At 43.0% G+C, this 19,715-nt stretch overlaps 1 protein-coding gene and 1 long non-coding RNA gene across 4 annotated transcripts; one reads left to right on the forward strand and one right to left on the reverse strand.

Annotated features, from left to right (window-relative positions):
* Positions 1–3,575: 3,575 nt before the first annotated feature.
* LOC123105942 (MADS-box transcription factor 50) lies at positions 3,576–16,598 on the forward strand. 3 transcript variants are annotated; one of them, XM_044528127.1, is made up of 8 exons: positions 3,576–3,849; positions 4,013–4,289; positions 15,148–15,226; positions 15,583–15,644; positions 15,730–15,829; positions 15,923–15,964; positions 16,059–16,100; positions 16,274–16,598. In XM_044528127.1, exons 2-8 carry the CDS (start codon positions 4,108–4,110, stop codon positions 16,427–16,429), a joined length of 663 nt encoding a protein of 220 aa, XP_044384062.1. In that variant the 5' UTR covers positions 3,576–3,849; positions 4,013–4,107; the 3' UTR covers positions 16,430–16,598. The 3 variants fall into 3 exon arrangements, with proteins under 3 accessions (XP_044384062.1, XP_044384064.1, XP_044384063.1); XM_044528129.1 differs by lacking the exon at positions 3,576–3,849 and adding an exon at positions 3,876–3,894; XM_044528128.1 differs by lacking the exon at positions 3,576–3,849 and having other exon boundaries at positions 3,901–4,289.
* On the reverse strand, positions 12,992–16,718 carry LOC123105943 (uncharacterized). Its single transcript, XR_006451109.1, has 5 exons — positions 16,577–16,718; positions 16,158–16,425; positions 15,325–15,987; positions 14,536–14,637; positions 12,992–13,805 (listed from the first exon to the last, which is right to left on the reverse strand). It is a non-coding gene; the product is annotated as an uncharacterized lncRNA (long non-coding RNA).
* Positions 16,719–19,715: the final 2,997 nt, after the last annotated feature.

Below are 19,715 nucleotides of genomic sequence, written 5' to 3' on the forward strand. Positions count from 1 at the left end.
AAAAAAAAAGAATGGTAGCCAATATTTTGAGATGACTATGGAATCTAGCCATTTTTTATTTTCTGGAACAGTGGCAAACATATAGACAATCGAAACTTTAATGAGAATGTGGTTTAGCAAAATTTTAGTGGGCTTCTGTTTCTTTGTTGAAGACAATCCGAAAAGACCTACTCCCTCCACTCTAGAATAAATGACTTTCTCTGTTAAGTTGAGTCATCTATTTTGAAACGAAATGAGTAAACGGAGCATGCTGTCATGGACGGCATCAGGAGGACCATGGGCACGTGAAAAGTAGTACTGTAGTAATAAATCGCCCGTAGGAGTACCACTGGTAATGTGGGACAGTGGGCACCAGCCAATTGCGGACGGCACGGACGACAACAAATGGCACGTCCTCGTCTGCCTACGTGTTGTTTCCCTATTGGATTTTCCGTACGGTCTTCGGTCCGAGGACACCGACGGGTATCCGAGCCTCGTACACTCCCCTGGGTCCCACGCGCATCCGATTGGCCATTTGCCGCAGCTCCCTCGTGGAGCGGGCCCCAGGGGGACGACTTCCTGCCATTACCGGGCGCGTCGCCTTCGAGCTGGCTGCTGCCACTCCCGTCCTCCTGCGCTGTGGTATGGGACACTGGATTTTCTTTCTTAACACAGTACGGTATGGACGCAAACGCATATATATATATATATATATATATATATATATATATATTCATCCTAGTGAATGCACATACGTCTTCATAGTGGACGGCAATGACTTCTTCCATTGAACGCGCATCGTCGGAAATTCTAAAGTAAATTCAGGATAAATGCGAGCATCAGGATTAGAATTTTGGTGGAATGAGGACACCACTGTTCACCTAACCATCCAACGATAGGTTGGTTAGCGGACACTGGATTGTTTGGTGCGTGTAGCATTCGTGTAGATGGCGACCCGAAAGTGAGAGCATCTACAGCTAGACTTGCAAATCCGACCGATCAAGCCTCTAATCTCATTCTCACAATCGGACACCTTAATTAGCATACCTCAAAACCATACAAACCCATGCAACTACGTAACAATGCATTACACACATTGTCCGACTACTACATCATAACATGCCATCGGACTACCAAAATTTGGCATGTTTGGCAATGGTGGACAAGATCATCCATGGCTGCCCTTGCCTTTCCCGGCGCCATTGTCGTCCTTCTCGCGGAAGTACCGGTCAAAGGCGTGGTAGGGATCGAGCCGGATCTGCTCATCGCCGGAGCTGTTTGACCTGCCGTTGTCCTCCTTCTCCTTCTTGGGTGGCAGTCTGGCCATGGCACAGACCATCCAATTCTGCTCTGGAGCGAGGGCACATGGTTCCTCTGATGTCGCTTCTTTACAGCGTGGGCACGTCCTTCGAATCCATCCTTGCTAATATGTTTGGCACTTCACTGAGTGCTTGCCTGCCTTCCTCTTTGTAGTCCTCCAAATCAATACTCTTTGCGACACATCTCGAATAAACTCTTTCCTTAGAAAAATGTGAATCAAACGCAATAAACCAAACATACACCGCCGTTCAACCTAGTAAAATGTTGTTCATTGAATATGAATGTTTCGAGCGGCCCAACCATTTTCCACATTGTCAAGGCTCACCTTAGGCATGGTCGGTCCTCTCAGGTGAGAGGCACCGCGACGAAATGCAAAACAATGAACCTATGATTATACTATAATATTTTTTCCAACCTACATATGTATACTACAAAAATTCATGCACCCATTTTCCACATCGTCAAGGCTCACCAGGGCTAGCGGCGGTCCCCTTATGCAAGAGGAACCAAGGCAAAAATAACTCTACAAGTATACTACAATCTATATCTTTCACTTGTATAGTCAAAAAATCCATTTTCTATTCTTACGCCAAATACCCAGGTTTGTTGTTAAATTTCAGTGCTAAGCGTGAGGTTAAGACCTCCCATAGTGAAAATATAATGACAAGTATCATGCAACCTATCAGGCCCTCCAACCCATGCAATGCCAACTAGTCATATTGCCACTTGTCATGGTATTAAGTGAGGAAAGAGGAAGTATTGGTATCACCGCATGATGATGTATCATATTAATTCTCTACTATCAGAGGATTGATGGTTGTTGCGAACCAACATGTGGTTTGATAGTTACGAGGACAGTGATATTCCCAACCCACCAGGGTTCAAGTCTCGGACTTGACATTGGTGATCGCATTTCCCTGTATTTATTCCAGGTCTCCCGGTGATATGCGTTTAGTGGTAGGAGACGTTTTTATCGACTACCAAGGCGCCTCAATCTCAAGATGATGTGCTGAGTCAGTCTCTCGAAGGTGCTCACAGGGGTAGGATATGTGTGTGTGTGTGTTCATAAGGGCGAGTGTATAAGCGTATGCGTTCATACTGTGTTTAAAAGAAATGCTGGTCATTCTACTTTTGTCTTCCCCTCTGCCCCTCCCCATGCCCCCCTTCATGTCATGCATCAACTCAATCAAATTAAATCTAGTCTAATCAAAACCTCAGCTAAAAAAAACATGTCTTTCTGTATCCATACCCAAATCAAATCAAATCTTACCAAACCTCACATAAATCAAAACTTTTATTGTCTTTCCCTACCCATACTCCAATCAAATTTTATCAAAATCTACAAGATGGTGGGCGTAAGATTTATGTCAGCCTCGATTGGCATTGACCCAATAGAATATGCAATGTCCCGTCGCAACGCATGTGCAATTAGTTTGTAATGTATTAATATGAGTCATCTAAAATAATAAATGATGTCATCTAAGATAGTACTGTACTAACTTATGATACTATGCACTATGAAAATAATATGATGCTAGGAGGACGGAAACTTGGTGCTCTCGGGTTCTAGCGCATCCTATATGCGCCAAAAAATTTAATAATTCAAAAAAGGTTCAAAAAATTATAAATCTTTTTTGGAATCAAACATGATTACGTATTACTCGTATAAAAAGTTTGGATAAGAAATGATTCATTTTGACTTCAGCACAAAAAAGAAAAGTTTATGACGACAATATAGCCTGCACCGGTACCCAGGTTCTTCTTTGTATTTTCCCATGTTAGGATTACTAACTTACGATACTACCCACTTGGCGCATCGCAGGCGAGGTCATTGGGGGCGGATCAGATCCTAGGTCCAGATCATAGGACCACAACGTACAATTACGCCTTAAACATCGTCATAGATCGTGTGATGTGCACCCCTAATTAAGCAAATGTTCTTTTCGGGTGGATTCTTAAAATGAAACTGTACGAACCGTAACCCTAATCCCAGGTACATTGAATGGCTGTCGAATTTGTAGTCCGCCCTGCAGGGAATTGATTCACCACCCACCGCAGCGCCCAAATACTCCTACAATAGTGCGTGCACCAGGCCAGGGTGGTTCACCGCAAAAACAATAAGCGCCCGCCTGACCGCCTTTATTTTCCCGTCCAGGAAAGGGTCAGCCAATGGACGCCGGGCCGGGGATAAATCCTCTTTTTCCCCCAACGGAAATTTTTGCCGTTTGTTGCCCAGCCCAGGATCTCCATAAAACGGCAGCTCCTCCACCGACCCGAGCGCCCCGCCCCACCCCACTAGGCCACTATCAGCACACAAAATTTCCTTTCCTTTTTCCTCTTGTTGCCTTGCCCCGGTGCCTCCCCACCGGCCACTGGTGAGTGGTGACGGCGTCGCGGCAACGCCGTCAGCCAGCCAGGGACCGAAAAGGAAAGCCAAAGTGGAGGAGGAGGGGAAGGAGGGCGAGGTCGGGTGGGTGGGCGAGGAGGGAGCAGCAGCCAGCTACGGCCGAACCCTACACCGCAGCGACCTCACCGCGCTTGCCATTTTTGGTCAGTCTCCCCTTGCCGTCCTGGCCAGATCCCCTTCCTCCTCGCGTGGGTGGGCTGGGGTTTTCCACTTTTCGCCCTCTCCTCGCCGCCCCAATTGGGATAACAGTACCCACCTTTTAATTTAATCATCTCCCCCTCTCCTCCTCTTGTGTTCGTTCCGCAGGCCGGCTGATCGGAGGAGGGAGATTTTTCTGGTTTGGTTGGGTTTTCGATCGGATTTGTGGTGGGAGGAGAGGAGAGAAGAGAAGAGGAGCGAAAATGGTGCGGGGGAAGACGCAGATGAAGCGGATAGAGAACCCGACGAGCCGGCAGGTGACCTTCTCCAAGCGCCGCGGCGGCCTGCTGAAGAAGGCCTTCGAGCTCTCCGTCCTCTGCGACGCCGAGGTCGCCCTCGTCGTCTTCTCCCCCCGCGGCAGGCTCTACGAATTCGCCAGCTCCAGGTAACCCGCTCCCGCTCCCCCTCCCGATTACGCGACTAGTTAATTCGCCTTGTCTTTGTTTACTATAATTGCTGCTTGTTTCCTGGTTGGGGCCGGAATGCGCGTGGGAATCCCACTAGTTTACTCTCTCGCTGCGAGAAATCCGACGGATCTTCGCGTGCCCCCCTGCGCCAACTCCTGTAGCGGCGCAGGCGCACGCAGCTCGCCGGCCACTGCCCAATGGGGGGCGGAAGCCCCTCTGCTCCAGTAGTCTCCTCCGCCCGTGATGCGCCGTTCCCATCCATCCACTTGGCCCATGGCTCCAAGTTTCCCCACTCCTCCTGCATATCGCTGCGAGAATCTTGCCTCGGTTGCAGCGAGCGCGATTTTTATAAACTGATAAATTCCTGTTCCGTACGTCCTGCTATCGCTGCGAATTGGGCTAAACTTTAAAGTGCCTTCAGGATGGAAGGACGATTAGCACATGTAGCCCACTCAATGCCCTATTGCCTATTGGCCTAATTTTTTATCAATATGGACGTACTAACCAATAGAAGAATTTGGGATGAAAGGGAGTAGTACTACTATGGGCCAGGCTAGAATTACCGGACGCTATACATGCTTTGTCTAGACATCGGTTTTGGGGCCAACCTTAAGACTGTTTCTGTTGCTGCTAGAGCTAATTTTCTGTTCAGAAACGAAACCGGTGCATGCGATATGGTGTACTTGAACTGTATGGCGAGTACTTTTTTCTACTCATGGTCAGTTACTCAGTTTGCTGTGGAACTGGCGCACCAGCATTTATTTTTCCGTTGTTCACTCTAGTTTAAACAGTTTACAACATGGAGCAGAAGTTAAACAGAACATTTGCCCCCAAAATAAAACTAAAAATGAAACTCGACATCAACCAGTTACCCAGTGGCGCACGGCCGCCCAGCCTGCCACCTACGTTTTAGCCCTAGGCTCTGCAGTGCGTGTGTCTGGTGGTTTCCTTTTAATAAATTGACTGGTTTTGTTTTAAAAATTAAACAAAACAAAAATCAGCCTTTAATTTACTAAGAATTGGAGTTGTGAGCAGATTCAGTTTTTTTCCTCCCCCAAACGTGTCATTTTGTATTAAAGTAGAAGAACACTGCAAAAAATGGCACAACAGCTTAAAGGGACTGAAAATGTTGTTTGGATTTTGGTGCAACAAATACAAATTAATTAAAGTTTTGGGGCAGTGAACTTGTCGTGAATATGTGCTTTCTTTGCGAGAAAAATGTGCTTCTTTGACATATAAGGTGTTAGTGTCGTATGCAGGAAACAATAGCTTCCTGTCATAAGCCGAGTCAAGACTAAACTTGCCAGGCTTCCACAATATGGTTTCTAATTAAATTATGCAGCTTTCTTAGATAAATTAACTCATAATTTTTTTATTAGCAGATATTTTATGGTTTTGTCCGTAGGTAACAGCCATACCAAAATCAAGGCAAACAATCACTATGATTGTAGGGCGTCCAGTATTATTCAGATAAGGCAGATCATGGTCGTAGGGTGACAACTGAAAACTAAATTAGTCATGGGGCAGATTTTGCAGTCCCCAGCCGTAGGTCACAAAAGAACCAATTATGGGCTAATCTAGATAGTAGATTTATTCTTTTCATTTGAAGCACAATACATGTTCTGAATTTTGTAAGTGTAGAAATATACAAATTTTCTGCCGGTGCTGATTGCATGCAATAACAAAAAAAACTTTTGCTTTTGCGCATTGGAAATAGAGAGGTTGTTCCTTAAACTGGATCATGTTAGGAAATATGCTACTTGTATTTCCAAGTGTCCATGGGACAATATACATACATGTACATGTGTGGTAAATAAGCAGGAAAGCACTTATGCAATGGTGATATTACACGACAAATAGACACAATGAACACCCTGCCCCCTCAAACTCAGGGTGGATCCACACCAGTAGTTTCGAGAGATAAAAACTGTGTTGTTCTAGTCTGGGCCTTCGTAAAGACATTCGCCCAATGTAACATGGAAGGCACATACTGAAGAGCAATTACCAAATCCTACACACCACACTGCACGAAGAAAAGCATCAACACCAATATGCTCGATGAGCTCATGCTTCACAGGGTCGTGTGTAATACTGAAATCACATGTATTGTCTGACAACAGGGGGGCAGGTGTAGTAACAGAAAAAACATAATATAACCATTGAGAAAAACATGATAAGTAGGCCTGAAGTTGTAACAAACTTGAGCGGGGAAGAAAAGATGGTGATAATTGCTGCCACAAAGATATAGTAGAATGCGAATAATGGGAGTAAAGAACCGACTCAAAATATGGATATGATAGGAGATATCTGGATGAGTAACAGCTAGATAGACAAGTCTCCCAACAAAATGACGATAACATGTTGGATTAGACAGGGGTCACCATTAGAAGCAGAGGTGAACATTGAGCTCCATGGGATTCTCAACAATACACTCATCTGTAAGAGAATCAAGAGTGAGGAGATCCTGAATATACTTTTCATGGGACAGGTAGAGCAAAACTCAATCCCAAGAAAGTAGTGAAGAGGGATCGAACATAATAAAGGGCTCCCTAAGACTAGCCATAATGGGTAGTAACATAGAGTAGTAACATGCCGATGTTACTACTCTATGTTACTACCTCTAGTGGGGAGTAACATATGTGTGGTAACATGCAACACTTCATTTATTAGTCTATAGACTCATCTTGCTTTGATATGTGTGATGTTATTCATACTAGTAGTAACTAGCTATGTTACCACATGTCTCTCTTTCTTTATTTATTGCTTGCCACATCATCTATTTTATCTAGATATATGTGATGTTAATACCTATGTTATTTCCACTATGGGTAGTCTAAGACGTGTCTTCACAAAGGTAATGTACTCACGGTCATCACCAGTGATGATCATGTCATCAATATATAGAAGAGTCCGACCATGAGCAGAAAAGTGGACAAACATTATAGGATCATGAGCTGTCGTCAACAGAGTAGTTGTAGTCACCATCGAGGCGAAATTCAAACCAAGCACAAGGGGCTTGCTTAAGGCCACATTGAGAGCGAGGAAGATTGGATACCATGCCATCAGGAACATAATACCCATGCGGTGATTGTATGTAAACATCCTCACACAACTCACCATTAAGAAATTTGTTCTTAACATCACGCTAAGCTACAAACAAATGGCAAACAGAGGCCACAACAAGAAGTGTCCGGACAGTTGTCATATTGTCCACATGAGCAAAAGTCTCATCTTAATCACGACTATGCTCGTGCTAAAAGCCACAAGCCACAAGACGAACTTTGTAGCGCTCAAGAGAATTACCAGAGTTAGTCTTAACCTTGTAGACCCACTTACAAGTGATAGGGCACACATGGGGAGAAAGAGAAACAAGATTCCACGTGTTAGTGTGCTCAAGACAACAATCTCCTCTGCCATCGCAAGCTGCCATTCAGGATGAACATCATCATGATAAGAAGTTGGCTCAAGAACAACTACAACAGAAAAACCATAGGAGTCAATGGTAGGGCGAGACCAATCACAAAGACCATAAGTCGGCTGAGAAGATGTAGATGGCACACCAGTAGACTGATCCACTACACGTAGATGACAACTATAATAGTGAGGAAAAGAGGGAAAAAATTGTGGAGGGGCCACCAGAGTAGACTCGGGTGATGGAGACAGAGAATCCACCGGAGATGAAGGTGCAGAATCATGTGACAAGGAAGAAGAGGAAACCCTAGGAGATGGCGGTGTCGGATCTGCAATAGTGAAATGAGTAGGAGTAGGATGGTGGGGCAAAGTGAGGAAAGAGATATCCTTCACCGAAAAGGTCGAGGAACATGGGTTTGGGTAAAAGAGAAGAAAATCATCAAAATTCACATCTTGAGAAATACGCATCCTATGATTGACCGGGTCCCAACAACGGTAGCCCTTATGGTCATAATTGTGTCCTAAGAAGACACATTCGACAGACTCAGCAGTCAATTCGGTGTGTTCATGGGGGCAAGAAGGCATAGCAAACATAACCAAACAAACGAAGCACCGAATAATCAGAAAAACAATAAAAAGGCACTTGAAAGGAATGCCACCCTGCAGAGCAACTGAGGGCTGAATGTTGATGAGATTGGTGGAAGCGGGAATGGCCTGAACCCAAAAGGAAGTGGAAGAGATATCCTCCACCGAAAAGGTCGAGGAACATGGGTTTGGGTAAAAGAGAAGAAAATCATCAAAATTCACATCTTGAGAAATACGCATCCTATGATTGACCGGGTCCCAACAACGGTAGCCCTTATGGTCATAATTGTGTCCTAAGAAGACACATTCGACAGACTGAGCAGTCAATTCGGTGTGTTCATGGGGGCAAGAAGGCATAGCAAACATAACCAAACAAACGAAGCACCGAATAATCAGAAAAACAATAAAAAAGGCACTTGAAAGGAATGCCACTCTGCAGAGCAACTGAGGGCTGAATGTTGATGAGATTGGTGGAAGCGGGAATGGCCTCAACCCAAAAGGAAGTGGAAGAGAGGCGCTATCATCTCACACAATCCTTCTCAAGAATAGGTGATGCTTGCGCTCATCCACACCATTCTGAGTGCGAGTACCAAGACAAGAGAACTAGGCAAGTGTACCATGCTTAGCGAGGACACCACACAACTCCAAGAGATATACTGTCCAATAAAGTCAACACTAAACACGCAAATAAGCATAGATAGTGTGGTCCATGGCAACAAAACACTTATATATAGAGAGAGAACCTCACTGCGAGAATACCTAAAATAAAACCAAGTGTAGCGAGAGAAATTATCTATAAAAATAATATAGTATTGTTGGCCCTCTTTCGAAGTGAATGGAGCCAGACCACATACATCTAAATTAACCAATTCAAAAGGGCACTGAGGCATTGACTCACTAGTATGACAAGGTAACTGAATCCGTTTGCCAAGCCTACAACCCTGACACTCTAAAGAGACATCTCCTGAGATAGACCCAGAAGACTTCTACGAACTAAAGATGACAAAAGAGGACCATACAGATGTCCAAGTCAATGGTACCACTGCTGGAAAGAGTCGGTAGCTGGTGTGACAGATGTAGTAACTGGCGATAGTGGTGGCAATAAAAGGAACGTGAAGCCAGTCTAACTCCCTAAGACCCTGAGGGCATAGCAACGAGATCCATTCCCAACCAGGGTGTGCATGTGATGATCCTGAACATAACAAGAATCAATGTCAAGAATGAAGTGATAACCAGAGTCAGTAAGTTGACCAGCGGAAAACAGGTTCATGGTAAGTCGAGGAAAATGAGCTACATCGGGCACAGAAAAAGAAGAACTAGTAAGAGTGCCTCGACTGGAGACATAAAAAGCAGGACCATCAGCTGTGAGAACATGAACATGAAAATTGAGAGATCTTAGAGAGGACAAGGTGGAAGAATTAGAAGACATGTGAAAGGATGCTCTAGAGTCTAGAACCCACACGGATGTACCTGACTGTGTAGGCGGTGGTCGCTCAATGCTAGAAGCATCAGTCATAGAACCCGCAACACCGGTTGAAGAACCTAAAGCGGCAAGCAGACACTTAAGCCTCACAATAAATTGCTCAGTCAAAGTGGTGGCTAAGGATGTCGAAGTAAAAGCACGAGTCCCAGAAGAAGATGTGCGCCCCTTGTTACACATATGCTGCTTAGAAGTAATGACACGGGATGACCATCCTTGCAGTAGCCATAGTGAGGATCAAAGCAACCCTCACCACCAGGAGGAGTGTAGAGGCATGACGGAGCACTGGAGCGAGAAAGATTCAGTGCAACAAATGGCGTAGCAGGGGATTGAGCAGCAAGCAGAGATAGAACCTCAAGTAAACCAACACCATGAATCCCAGTCCCTCGACATGTATCTAAGAAAGCGCCTCCATAAGACAAACACGACCACAAGCTAAAAGATGTGCACACTGCAGCTCAAACTCCTTGCAGAGTCGAGACAATAACTCGTAGACACACTGAAACTAGTCTGACCGCACAACCTGCCAACACTGGCAAGAAAACAAGGAGTAGTGCAAAGAGAACTGAGGTGGTGCCAGGTAGCAGAACTATGTGCGTAAAAGTCATCAACAATGAAGTCACCCTGCTGAAGAGCATGCTCATGTCAGACCACAGACAGGTATACAACATCACTAGAGGGCTGGTAGCGCTATTAAAGATGGGTCCATATCTTGAAAAACAGTATTGAGATCCATAAACTCAAGATAAATTGAGGTAGAACACTAGAACTAATTAAGAACAAAAGCAACACAAGCATCATCTTCAAACCACTTGAGTGTAGGCTGCCATCTCACGGTATATCGGAAGGGCAATAACAACATCAACAATAGCCTTGGCACCATCTCTGTCAACCTGGGAAGCATCTTGGCAAATGCCCAAGGCGTCAGTGGAGTAGAAGCCACAAGAGGTAGGGCGAGGCGAACAGAGAATCTCGTTCGAAAGTGCTCTCTAGAGACAAAGGACACACATATGCATGCATATAAAGGCAGCAAACTCGATCTAGTTAGTATACCATACAAAATAACTGGGCAACAAGTGGTGGCGACATAGCCTTGCAACAATGGCATTGTACCTGCTTTCTTTCTTGTTACTAAGGTTCAAACAACCAAATTACAGACCTATTTTTTTTAGTATGTTTCCTTCATGTTTGGTAGTTTGGTGGACTTTATCTCCCATGGACTTGTCACAACAAGTGACACCAAATTGAGATAATTTCTATTGAACTTATGATCACCAAATGCAATACTAGATATCTACCACATGGAAATTATGAGGCTCGTCATATCAATCCAAGGAGTCCAAGATCACCTTCATCAGAATGCATTTGCAATTGGCCATGAAATACTAAACCCCACACTATGAAGCCAACCTACGGTACGACCAAGGTCATATCCACGATCGTGTTACACACATTGAAGTCATGGAATTTGCCATAACTTTTCCATTTTAGCACCTATTTGGGCATGGTTTGTTTTCTTCGATTATTGACAAGTTAATGAAGAAATTGGGAGAGTTCTATTCACCTTCCAACCTTTCGATCAAAAGAGGGGAGGAGGATCAACTATGAAGTGGATTGACTTGTTCTTTAGACCGTCTCCAAGTGATAACTAATCCTAATCCAAGGAGCAACTCATTATCCCCCTCTGAATCACATCCAAAGGAATTTTGGGGTTGTGTCTCACCATCCATCTCCAACATCCATTTACGTCCTTGAAGGAGGAACAAGGAGAAAAAACTAAGAGAGGAGGTTGTCATAAACATCGGGCATGACCATATGGTCAGCGCCACCACCTTCATCGCATGCCACCGACATCATCATGGCCTCTATGATGGGTTGTAAGCTTGAGACCCTTGTAATGCAATTAATATCTAAGTAATTGTTGGTTCTAGGTTGAGGTTGATATATGTTATGAAATTTTGGGATTGGAGGTGTCCAATCCATCGATTTGCTTGGAAACATCTAACCCCCTTGCTGCACATAGAGTAGATAGAACTAGGTGTCAATTGATAGGCCTCAATGTGTGAGACACTAGGTATCTTGAGTGAAGCACATTTCATGTGAGTAATGGCTATCTATAAACATAATGCCTTGTTCCGCTCCTTGTGACATTAATCCTACTATGGCCGCACAAGTCGATAATGACCCTTCGGGTCAATTGTGTTAAGTTTGTCAAATAGATATTAGGAGATTTTGTGGCATATGGCTTTCTGCATGAGTATGGTCGTGATTACGATGGGACATTTCCTCCAAATTGACCACATGGCCACTATTTGCACCCTTCTCGCTATGGCTTTTGTCTGCCACTGGTTTGCATCTAAGCTTATGTCAACAATGCCTTTCCTAGTTCTAAGTTGCGTCAAGAAATCTACATGCAGCCACCACCATGGTATTCTATTACTAATGGCATGGTCCACCATTGTTGTCGCTAACTATATGGACAACCCCTCATGCCTGGTTCGAGCGCTTCTGCCCCTGTAGGCTCGCTACTGGTTTTTTGGTGAGTGGCTTCTGATGAGTGTTCTTTTTGTTGAGCTTCATGGACTATGCAATGCAACCAAAAGTTTGAACTGGTGGACAGGGCTAGGCAATTCACATACACACTTAAACACCCCCTTTCACTTGTGACGCGGAAAGTCAACACGTGGATAGGCTCAGAAGTATATGGCTCAAGAGACCAATACATGGACACAAAGGAGGGAAGAACAATTTTTGGATACATTCTAAAAGTCGGGACTTGAACTCAAAGGCCTTGGGCTCTGATACCATGTTAAGCTTCATGCACTAGCCAACGGAACCAAAAGTCTAAACTGACAAAAAGGCTAGGCAATCCACATATACACTTCAACACTTTCTACCAGTGTCCCCTTCTCCTTCGGCCTCCTCTATGATGATATTTCTTTCTTGGCTTTTCTTGACACACCTGTAGCTACTGTATTGCCTTGATCCATCCACCCCACTGTGTATGCACGTACTTCTGTTGACCCGCCGACATCCCCATTTTGTTTGTCACTTAAGGCTTCCCTAGCTCATATGTCTCTTGACTCTTCCCTGGTGGTCCCCCTCCTATTCTTCACTAGGACCGTTGTTTGCTTGTTGCCTCAATTTTCTCCTGACACGCCTTCCTCTCCTCTCTGACATATCGCCTTCTCAGATAAGCCATCTTCTGCTGATGAGCTATCTTCCTTGACTGCTTCATCATCCTCTGCCGGTGATGCACCGCCGCCTCCTACCCATGGTTTCCATGCCCTCACGCCCGCTTTTGGTCGTTGATTGCTACAGTTTTTCTGTCATCGCTCATCTCAAGCCAAGTTTTCTTATGGTGATGTTGTTCCTCCCGAATGGCCTCATATGTTGGTAGAGGAGATTCCTGCTTGAAAACACTGGCATGTGGGGATCTTGTTTCCCTTCCTCATGTTCTGCCCAACACTAGTGAGTGGGTCTACAAGATTAAGATTCACTCTAGCGGTTCTCTTGAGCTATACAAGGCTCATTTTATGGTTCATGACTTTCAGTAGGTGCAGTAGGTGCATGGTCATGACTAAAATGAGACATTTGCTCATGCGATTCACATGAACACTATTTTTGTACCCTTCTCGTTGTGGCTTACGTTTGCCACTAGTCTGCCCCTCAACATGATGACAATAATGTCTTTCTTAACGTTGAGTTGCATGAGTAGGTCTACATGCATCCACCACCTACGTATTTCCTAATGCCGTGATGCGTTGTCTTCGTCGCCCTAAATATGGCCTTAAGCAAGTTCCTCGTTCCTGAGTTGACCTCTTCTCCTTAGCGATCACTGCTACTAGTTTTTCAAAGAGCAATCATGAACTTCCGCTCTTTTTCCGCCTTTCCTCCCATGGTTGGGCTCTTCTCGATGTTGATGAAATGATCATCATTGGCGATGACTTTGAGTAATACAACTTGATACTCCTACTGGTTTCACCACACCATGATGTTGCACACTTGAGCAATGTGACTATGGAGACAAGTCATGAACGGTTAGATGAGATAAAATAAGTTAAGGGGCTAAGTGAGAAAGCGGTGACAGTTTAGAGTGTTTAAGTGCAATTTCTTCTACTACAACTACGCATTGGAAACAAACCTAAAGATTCAAGCTTAAAATTGTGGCAAAACCAATGCTCATACTATGTCAATTTTTTTCTTTTTTGCAAGACTAAATTTTAATTTTGACTTTGACCTACAGTTTTATTGTGAGCACTATGATCAAATCACAGCTATGTTGTATATTTTTTTAGTTTCTTGCTACTATGGTAAAATTTTCCTTTTTTTGTAGGATTAAAGTTTAATTTTGATTTTCCAAACCATATAGGTTTTATTGTAAGAATTATGACCAAACCACAACTATGTAAAATATTTTCGTATTTCCTGCAAGGACATAATTGTGTGGCAGATTTGTTATTTTGAAAGAACATGAGGCCTTAAAATGTGGTGAATTTTCTGCAATTCAAACTGAATTCTGTAGAACATTATTGTTTTCAGAAATTTACACTGGAAAATTTTACCAGGGACGACCAAAACCATAGTGTTGAGGCTGGGCTAAGGGTGCATCACACTACTCGATAGAAGTATTGGTCCTACAGGAACGACTCTACTATGTATAGTGGGATAAGTAAATTATTCTGGATTTTTTTTTTGCGGGTGGTAAATTATTCTGGAATTGACAACTGACTAGCCCTAAAGTATACCTTTGCAATCAAGGCCGTCGTGTTGTACAATTGCACTACCTTTTCTCATTTGTCCAACGACTGGACTGGCTTACCGGCAGTTGGACAGGTACACAATGTTTGCTGAAGAATGCAAATCAAACAGACTAACATTATTTTGAATACTCACTCAAAGAGAAGGTCCACAAATAAGTTTAGTGAATCATAAGCCCATGAGGTTTGAATTAAGATATAACACAGTCGTTGTGTTTTTGTCAAGACATACACTTAATTCTACACAAGTTCTAGGCTACTAGGTATTATATAGGGGTACCAACTTATTGCATATATCCAAAAGATAATCGTAGGTAGATAAATAGTTGATGTTCAACTCTGTTTTTCATAAGTACTGTATTGTATTTCTATCAAGATCATCACAGCAAGATAGATAAGGTGAAAACCCCTCATGAGGTGTAGAACGGTTTCACACGCCCTTTACTTTATCTATATTTATGACACCAATGAAGGGAAACACACATCATTTTTTATGTCAGTATTACATATTTAATGCCTTGTGCTTGTCTAAATTAACTGTTGTTACTATATCATATATATTTTACATTTTACATTTTTACATTTTAAATTCCAATTCAGCATGAAGAACACAATTGAACGTTATAAGACAGTCACAAAGGATAATATCAGCAGACAGACGGTACAGCAAGATATAGAGGTACATAGTTCTGCTTGATGTGCTTACTTCACATTTGGTTACATAATTTCAATTTGGAGATACTTATGTAGCTAAATGGTGAGATATGGTGTATTAACTGAGAGATTAAACTAGTCAGCAACGCAGCACTGAGAAGCCTACGTTTGCAATGCTTGATTTGGTTTGCAACCATTTCCCAGCTGATGATGGTGCTACTGAAATGTGAAAACCATCATGGACTAAAGCAGCACAGTTCAATTAGTATAGCTGACATTTAAAAGCAGATGATACGATAGTACGTTCTAGCAGTTATTTCATGTTTGATAATACATAGTACTAACTTAGTTCAGGTATTATCCTTTTGACCTCAACTGCAGAAAATAAAAGCTGATGCTGAGGGCTTGTCAAAGAAGCTTGATGCTCTTGAAGCCTGCAAAAGGTAACCACTTGGGCTTTCCAAGAGACTGCTATCCATGTAACTAGCCAAAACTGAGTTGTCACCATCTGGTATCACTGAGATGCAGCAAACTTTTGGGTCAAAATTTGGAAGAATGCTCTATTGAAGAACTGCAAAGCTTGGAGCTCAAAATTGAAAAAAGCCTTCTAGGCATCAGGGCAGTGAAGGTTAGCACAGTATGAAAGAGTAGTAAAAATATACTATCTGTGCGCATAAGATTGCACAACCATGTAATGGTGCTTAATTGTCTTTCATGGCAGACTCGGCGGTTTGAAGAGCAGCTCTCTACGTTGAGGCAGAAGGTAACGTCGCTACCCCAGCAAACCTGAAACAAGAGAGAGCATGTGTTGTGTTCCTTACATGGCGTTGTTGATTTGTCACATGGACATGGAGCAGGAGACAAAGTTGCGGCAGGACAATGAAGAACTATATAGCCAGGTAAAGATGGATGGGCACTGAAATCACTGCCTGGTGGAATGAAACGGCCAAACTTACCATTACCCTGAACGCGTTCCTCATGACTCATGTGATATCCTATGTGCATCCCAGCAGAGATCACCCGTCCTATAAATGATGCGTCTCTAATCTGCTACCCTGGTTAACCTGTGCAGTGCCAGAAGGAACAGCACCTTGCGTTGGCGGCGCCCCCTGCTCCGGCGACCTTGGCGGCGCCCCCTGCTCCGGCGACCTTGGCGGAGCAGAGCCAGGACGTGGTGGATGTGGAGACGGATCTATTTCTTGGATTGCCCGGCACCGGCCGCTCCTGAGATTCAGGCAGGCTGACAACGCTTGAGAAAAATGCCCAGAATAAGCTAGCAATGGAGTTGCAAGCAGCAGCAGCAGCAGGCAATGGATGCGGACGGCGTATAGATAAAATATAAACCCCGTGCAGCGGAAACCTCGAGAGTACATACATGAATTAGTTCTTGTTGCTGATGTTTCCCCGGGCTCTGGCTGTGCTGTGCCGATGTCTTGATGAGGAACGGAGCGTCCGCCATCGATCCTCCGGAGAAGAAGGATGGCGGAGGTGGGCGAAAGGGTATTTATGGTGGCACGCAGGCGAAGGAGCAGGAGCCGGCTGCCTCTTGGGCGCGCGACGGAGGTGTTGCGTGGGGCGAAGCAACGTTTGGATTTTGCGTCTGGTTGCCAGCTCCCTCTGCACTTTCATGGTCGGCGACGAAACGTGTCGGGCGCGCAGAGGAACGCAGCCCCTCGTTTCCTGTCCCGTCTCACTCTGCGAGTGGGAAATGTGAAGGGCTTCAGATCGATACGGCTTTCTATTGCCGACGTTTCGACCTCTCCCCGGAGTGTGCACGCGTACGTGTTCCAGGAGAATCGATTTACTTTTTCTAAGCAAAACGACGAAACCTTTTTTCATCAGTAAAAAAAAAGACGAAACTGAGGAGGATAGGAAAGCTGAGCCAAAATTTGGAAATGGGCCTAACTGTCAGAATAGTGGTCGGTAGCCAAGCCTGACGAACCGGCCAGCGACCTCTTGTGAACCAATGCGGCAGAGATTCACATTCTACAAAACCCTATTCTTTCTCTCAAAAATGAAATAAAATAGAAAACCCTATTCTCACTAAACCATCAGGATTCAAGTACTATACACACCGGTGCTCGCATTTTTCTGAATTTAGTTCAGGCCTTTCGGTGATATGTGTTTAGTGTAAGGGGACGTCATCGTCGACTACGAAGGCGTAATCTCAAGATGATGTGCTGGCTCAGTCTTTTAAAGATGCTAATATAGAAGAGAATGTGTGTGCGTGCATGTGTTTTCATAGGGATGAGCGTTTGTTTGTATGAGCGCCCGTGTTTGTACTGTGTTCAAAGTGTCACCGATTTGCACAGACACAGTCGACCCTATCGAGCAATTGGGCCGCAGTACGCGTAGCTTTCTCCTTCCGGTTTTCGGAAGTCCCAGCCAATTTGTACCTATTTTGTAAACATTTTAGAAGGTTCTTGAACCGGTACTTTTGTTTCTTTTACTGGCTATTTTGGTTTCTGTTTTATTGTTTTTCATAAATTCAAAAGTTTCAAAAAAGATCAGATCTTAAAATATTGTTCCAAAATTACAAAAAAGTATTTGTTTTTAAAAATGTTCGGTATTTCAAATTTATTCATATGTAAAAAAATCAATTTCTTAAAAAATCCATTTCATGAAAAATGTTCAAATCTTAATAATTTGTTTGAAAACTACAAAGGATGCTTGCTTTTTACCAAAAGTAGTGTGAAATTTCAAATTTTTGATATTGTTTATAAAAACAACATTCTTTCTCTCAAACATAAAATAAAATAGAAAGCCCCATTCTCACTAACCCAGCAAGGTTTGAGTCCTATACACCGGTGCTTGCATTTTTCTGAATTTAGTTCAGACCTTTCGGTGATGTGTGTTCAGTGTAAGGGGACGTCTTTGTCAACTACAAAGGTGTAATCTCAAGATGATTTGCCAGCCCAGTCTCTTAAAAGATACTCATATAGGAGAGAATGTGCGTGCGTGCGTTCATAGGGATGACCGTATGTTCATATGAGATTATGAGCGCCTATCTTTGTATTGTGTTCAAATTGTCATTGATTCACAAAGACACGGTCGACCCTATCGAGTAATTGGGCCGGTCCAATTTATTTTACCAGTATGCATAGCTTTCTCCTTCTAGTTTTGGAAACTCCTAGCCAATATTTACCTATTTTGTAAACCTTCTAGAAGGTTCCTGAATTATATTTTTGTTTCTTTTACTGCCTATATAGTTTCTGTTTTTTCATGAATTCAAATTTTCAAACAAGATCATATCTTCAAAAATTGTTTGAAAATTACAAAAACTGTTTATTTTTTTAAAATTGATATTTCAAATTTATTCATATTTCAAAAATGTTGAAAAAACCATTCCCTAAAAAATATTAAAATCTTAATAATTTGTTCAAAAACTGCAAAAGGTGCTTACTTTTTTTTAGCAAAAGTAGTGTGTAATTTCAATTTTTTATCTTTGTTTATAAAATATGAACACAATTTAGAACTTTATTAATTATTCAAAAAAATGTTCAAATGTTCAAATTTTGTTTGAAATTGTAGAAAATGTTTTGATTATTATCACTTTTTTGTTCATGCTTTTAGAAAGCGTTCAAAATTTCGAATTTTGTTCACATTTTTACAAAAAAAAAAGTTCAGAAATGCAAAAGAAACTAAGTTAGAAATTTTGTTTGTGTTTACAAAAATGTTCACTATTTATGTTCGGAATTTCATTTTTTGTGTTTATTTTTCAAAAACTGATTTGGATTTCAAATTTTGCTCATATTTTTTAAAAAATGTTCATTTTTTCAAATTGTGTTCAAATAATTGAAAATATATATTAAATTTACAATACACGATACCATGTACGCAACAGTATGCGACTGGGTGTGTATGATACCGTGTATAATACATGGTACATACTCCCTCTATCCATATATATTGGGCATAATGTGTTTTTTGAGGCTAACTTTGACCACATGTTAGAGCAATAGTATATGATGAGAAGTGCAGCGCTGGACGCAGCGGCATCTGCACGCACGGCATCGACGGCGCGCGCCTCTTCACGATTCGTATTAGGATAAAGTGCTAGTAAGAGTAAAGCTGGAAGTTGGTTTTCGGCGTGCCATGTCTATGTGTATTCAAAGGACCAATCTGACAATACGTTCTGACACAAAGGATATACACTCCCTGGGCATGGACGAAGACGACCTTTACAACCAGTACGAGAGATATGAGGTAATAGCACCGCAGGTCCTTGAACTTGTCATGCATGTGATGGTTAGGTCCTAAAACTTGCAAAAGCTGATATTTTTTGTCATAGAGCTTGTCATGGATGTGCAAGTTTGGTCCTGGTCCAATCAGAACTCGCCAAGTGGAGTTAGCTGGGTTGGGCCGGTCAGCGTCACGCATTTTTGCAATTTGCCCCTGCCTTTAGCCCTTATCAACCCACAGTATACCCACCTGAATTAACTCTGTCGGCATATTTTTTTGGAATCTGGTCGGCAGCACACACCCCTCTACTCACCTCTCTCCTTCCTCGCTTC

This window comes from Triticum aestivum, chromosome 5A, assembly GCF_018294505.1.
Source record: "Triticum aestivum cultivar Chinese Spring chromosome 5A, IWGSC CS RefSeq v2.1, whole genome shotgun sequence".
NCBI classification, from domain to species: Eukaryota; Viridiplantae; Streptophyta; class Magnoliopsida; order Poales; family Poaceae; genus Triticum; species Triticum aestivum.

What these genes read in the sequence shown, in the direction of transcription:
- LOC123105942 (XM_044528127.1), top strand. Translation starts at nt 4,108, where the DNA reads ATGGTGCGGGGGAAGACGCAGATGAAGCGGATAGAGAACCCGACGAGC. An exon ending in TACGAATTCGCCAGCTCCAG is followed by an intron (nt 4,290 to 15,147) that starts GTAACCCGCTCC and finishes ATTCCAATTCAG; the next exon opens with CATGAAGAACACAATTGAAC. An exon ending in TAGGCATCAGGGCAGTGAAG is followed by an intron (nt 15,830 to 15,922) that starts GTTAGCACAGTA and finishes CTTTCATGGCAG; the next exon opens with ACTCGGCGGTTTGAAGAGCA.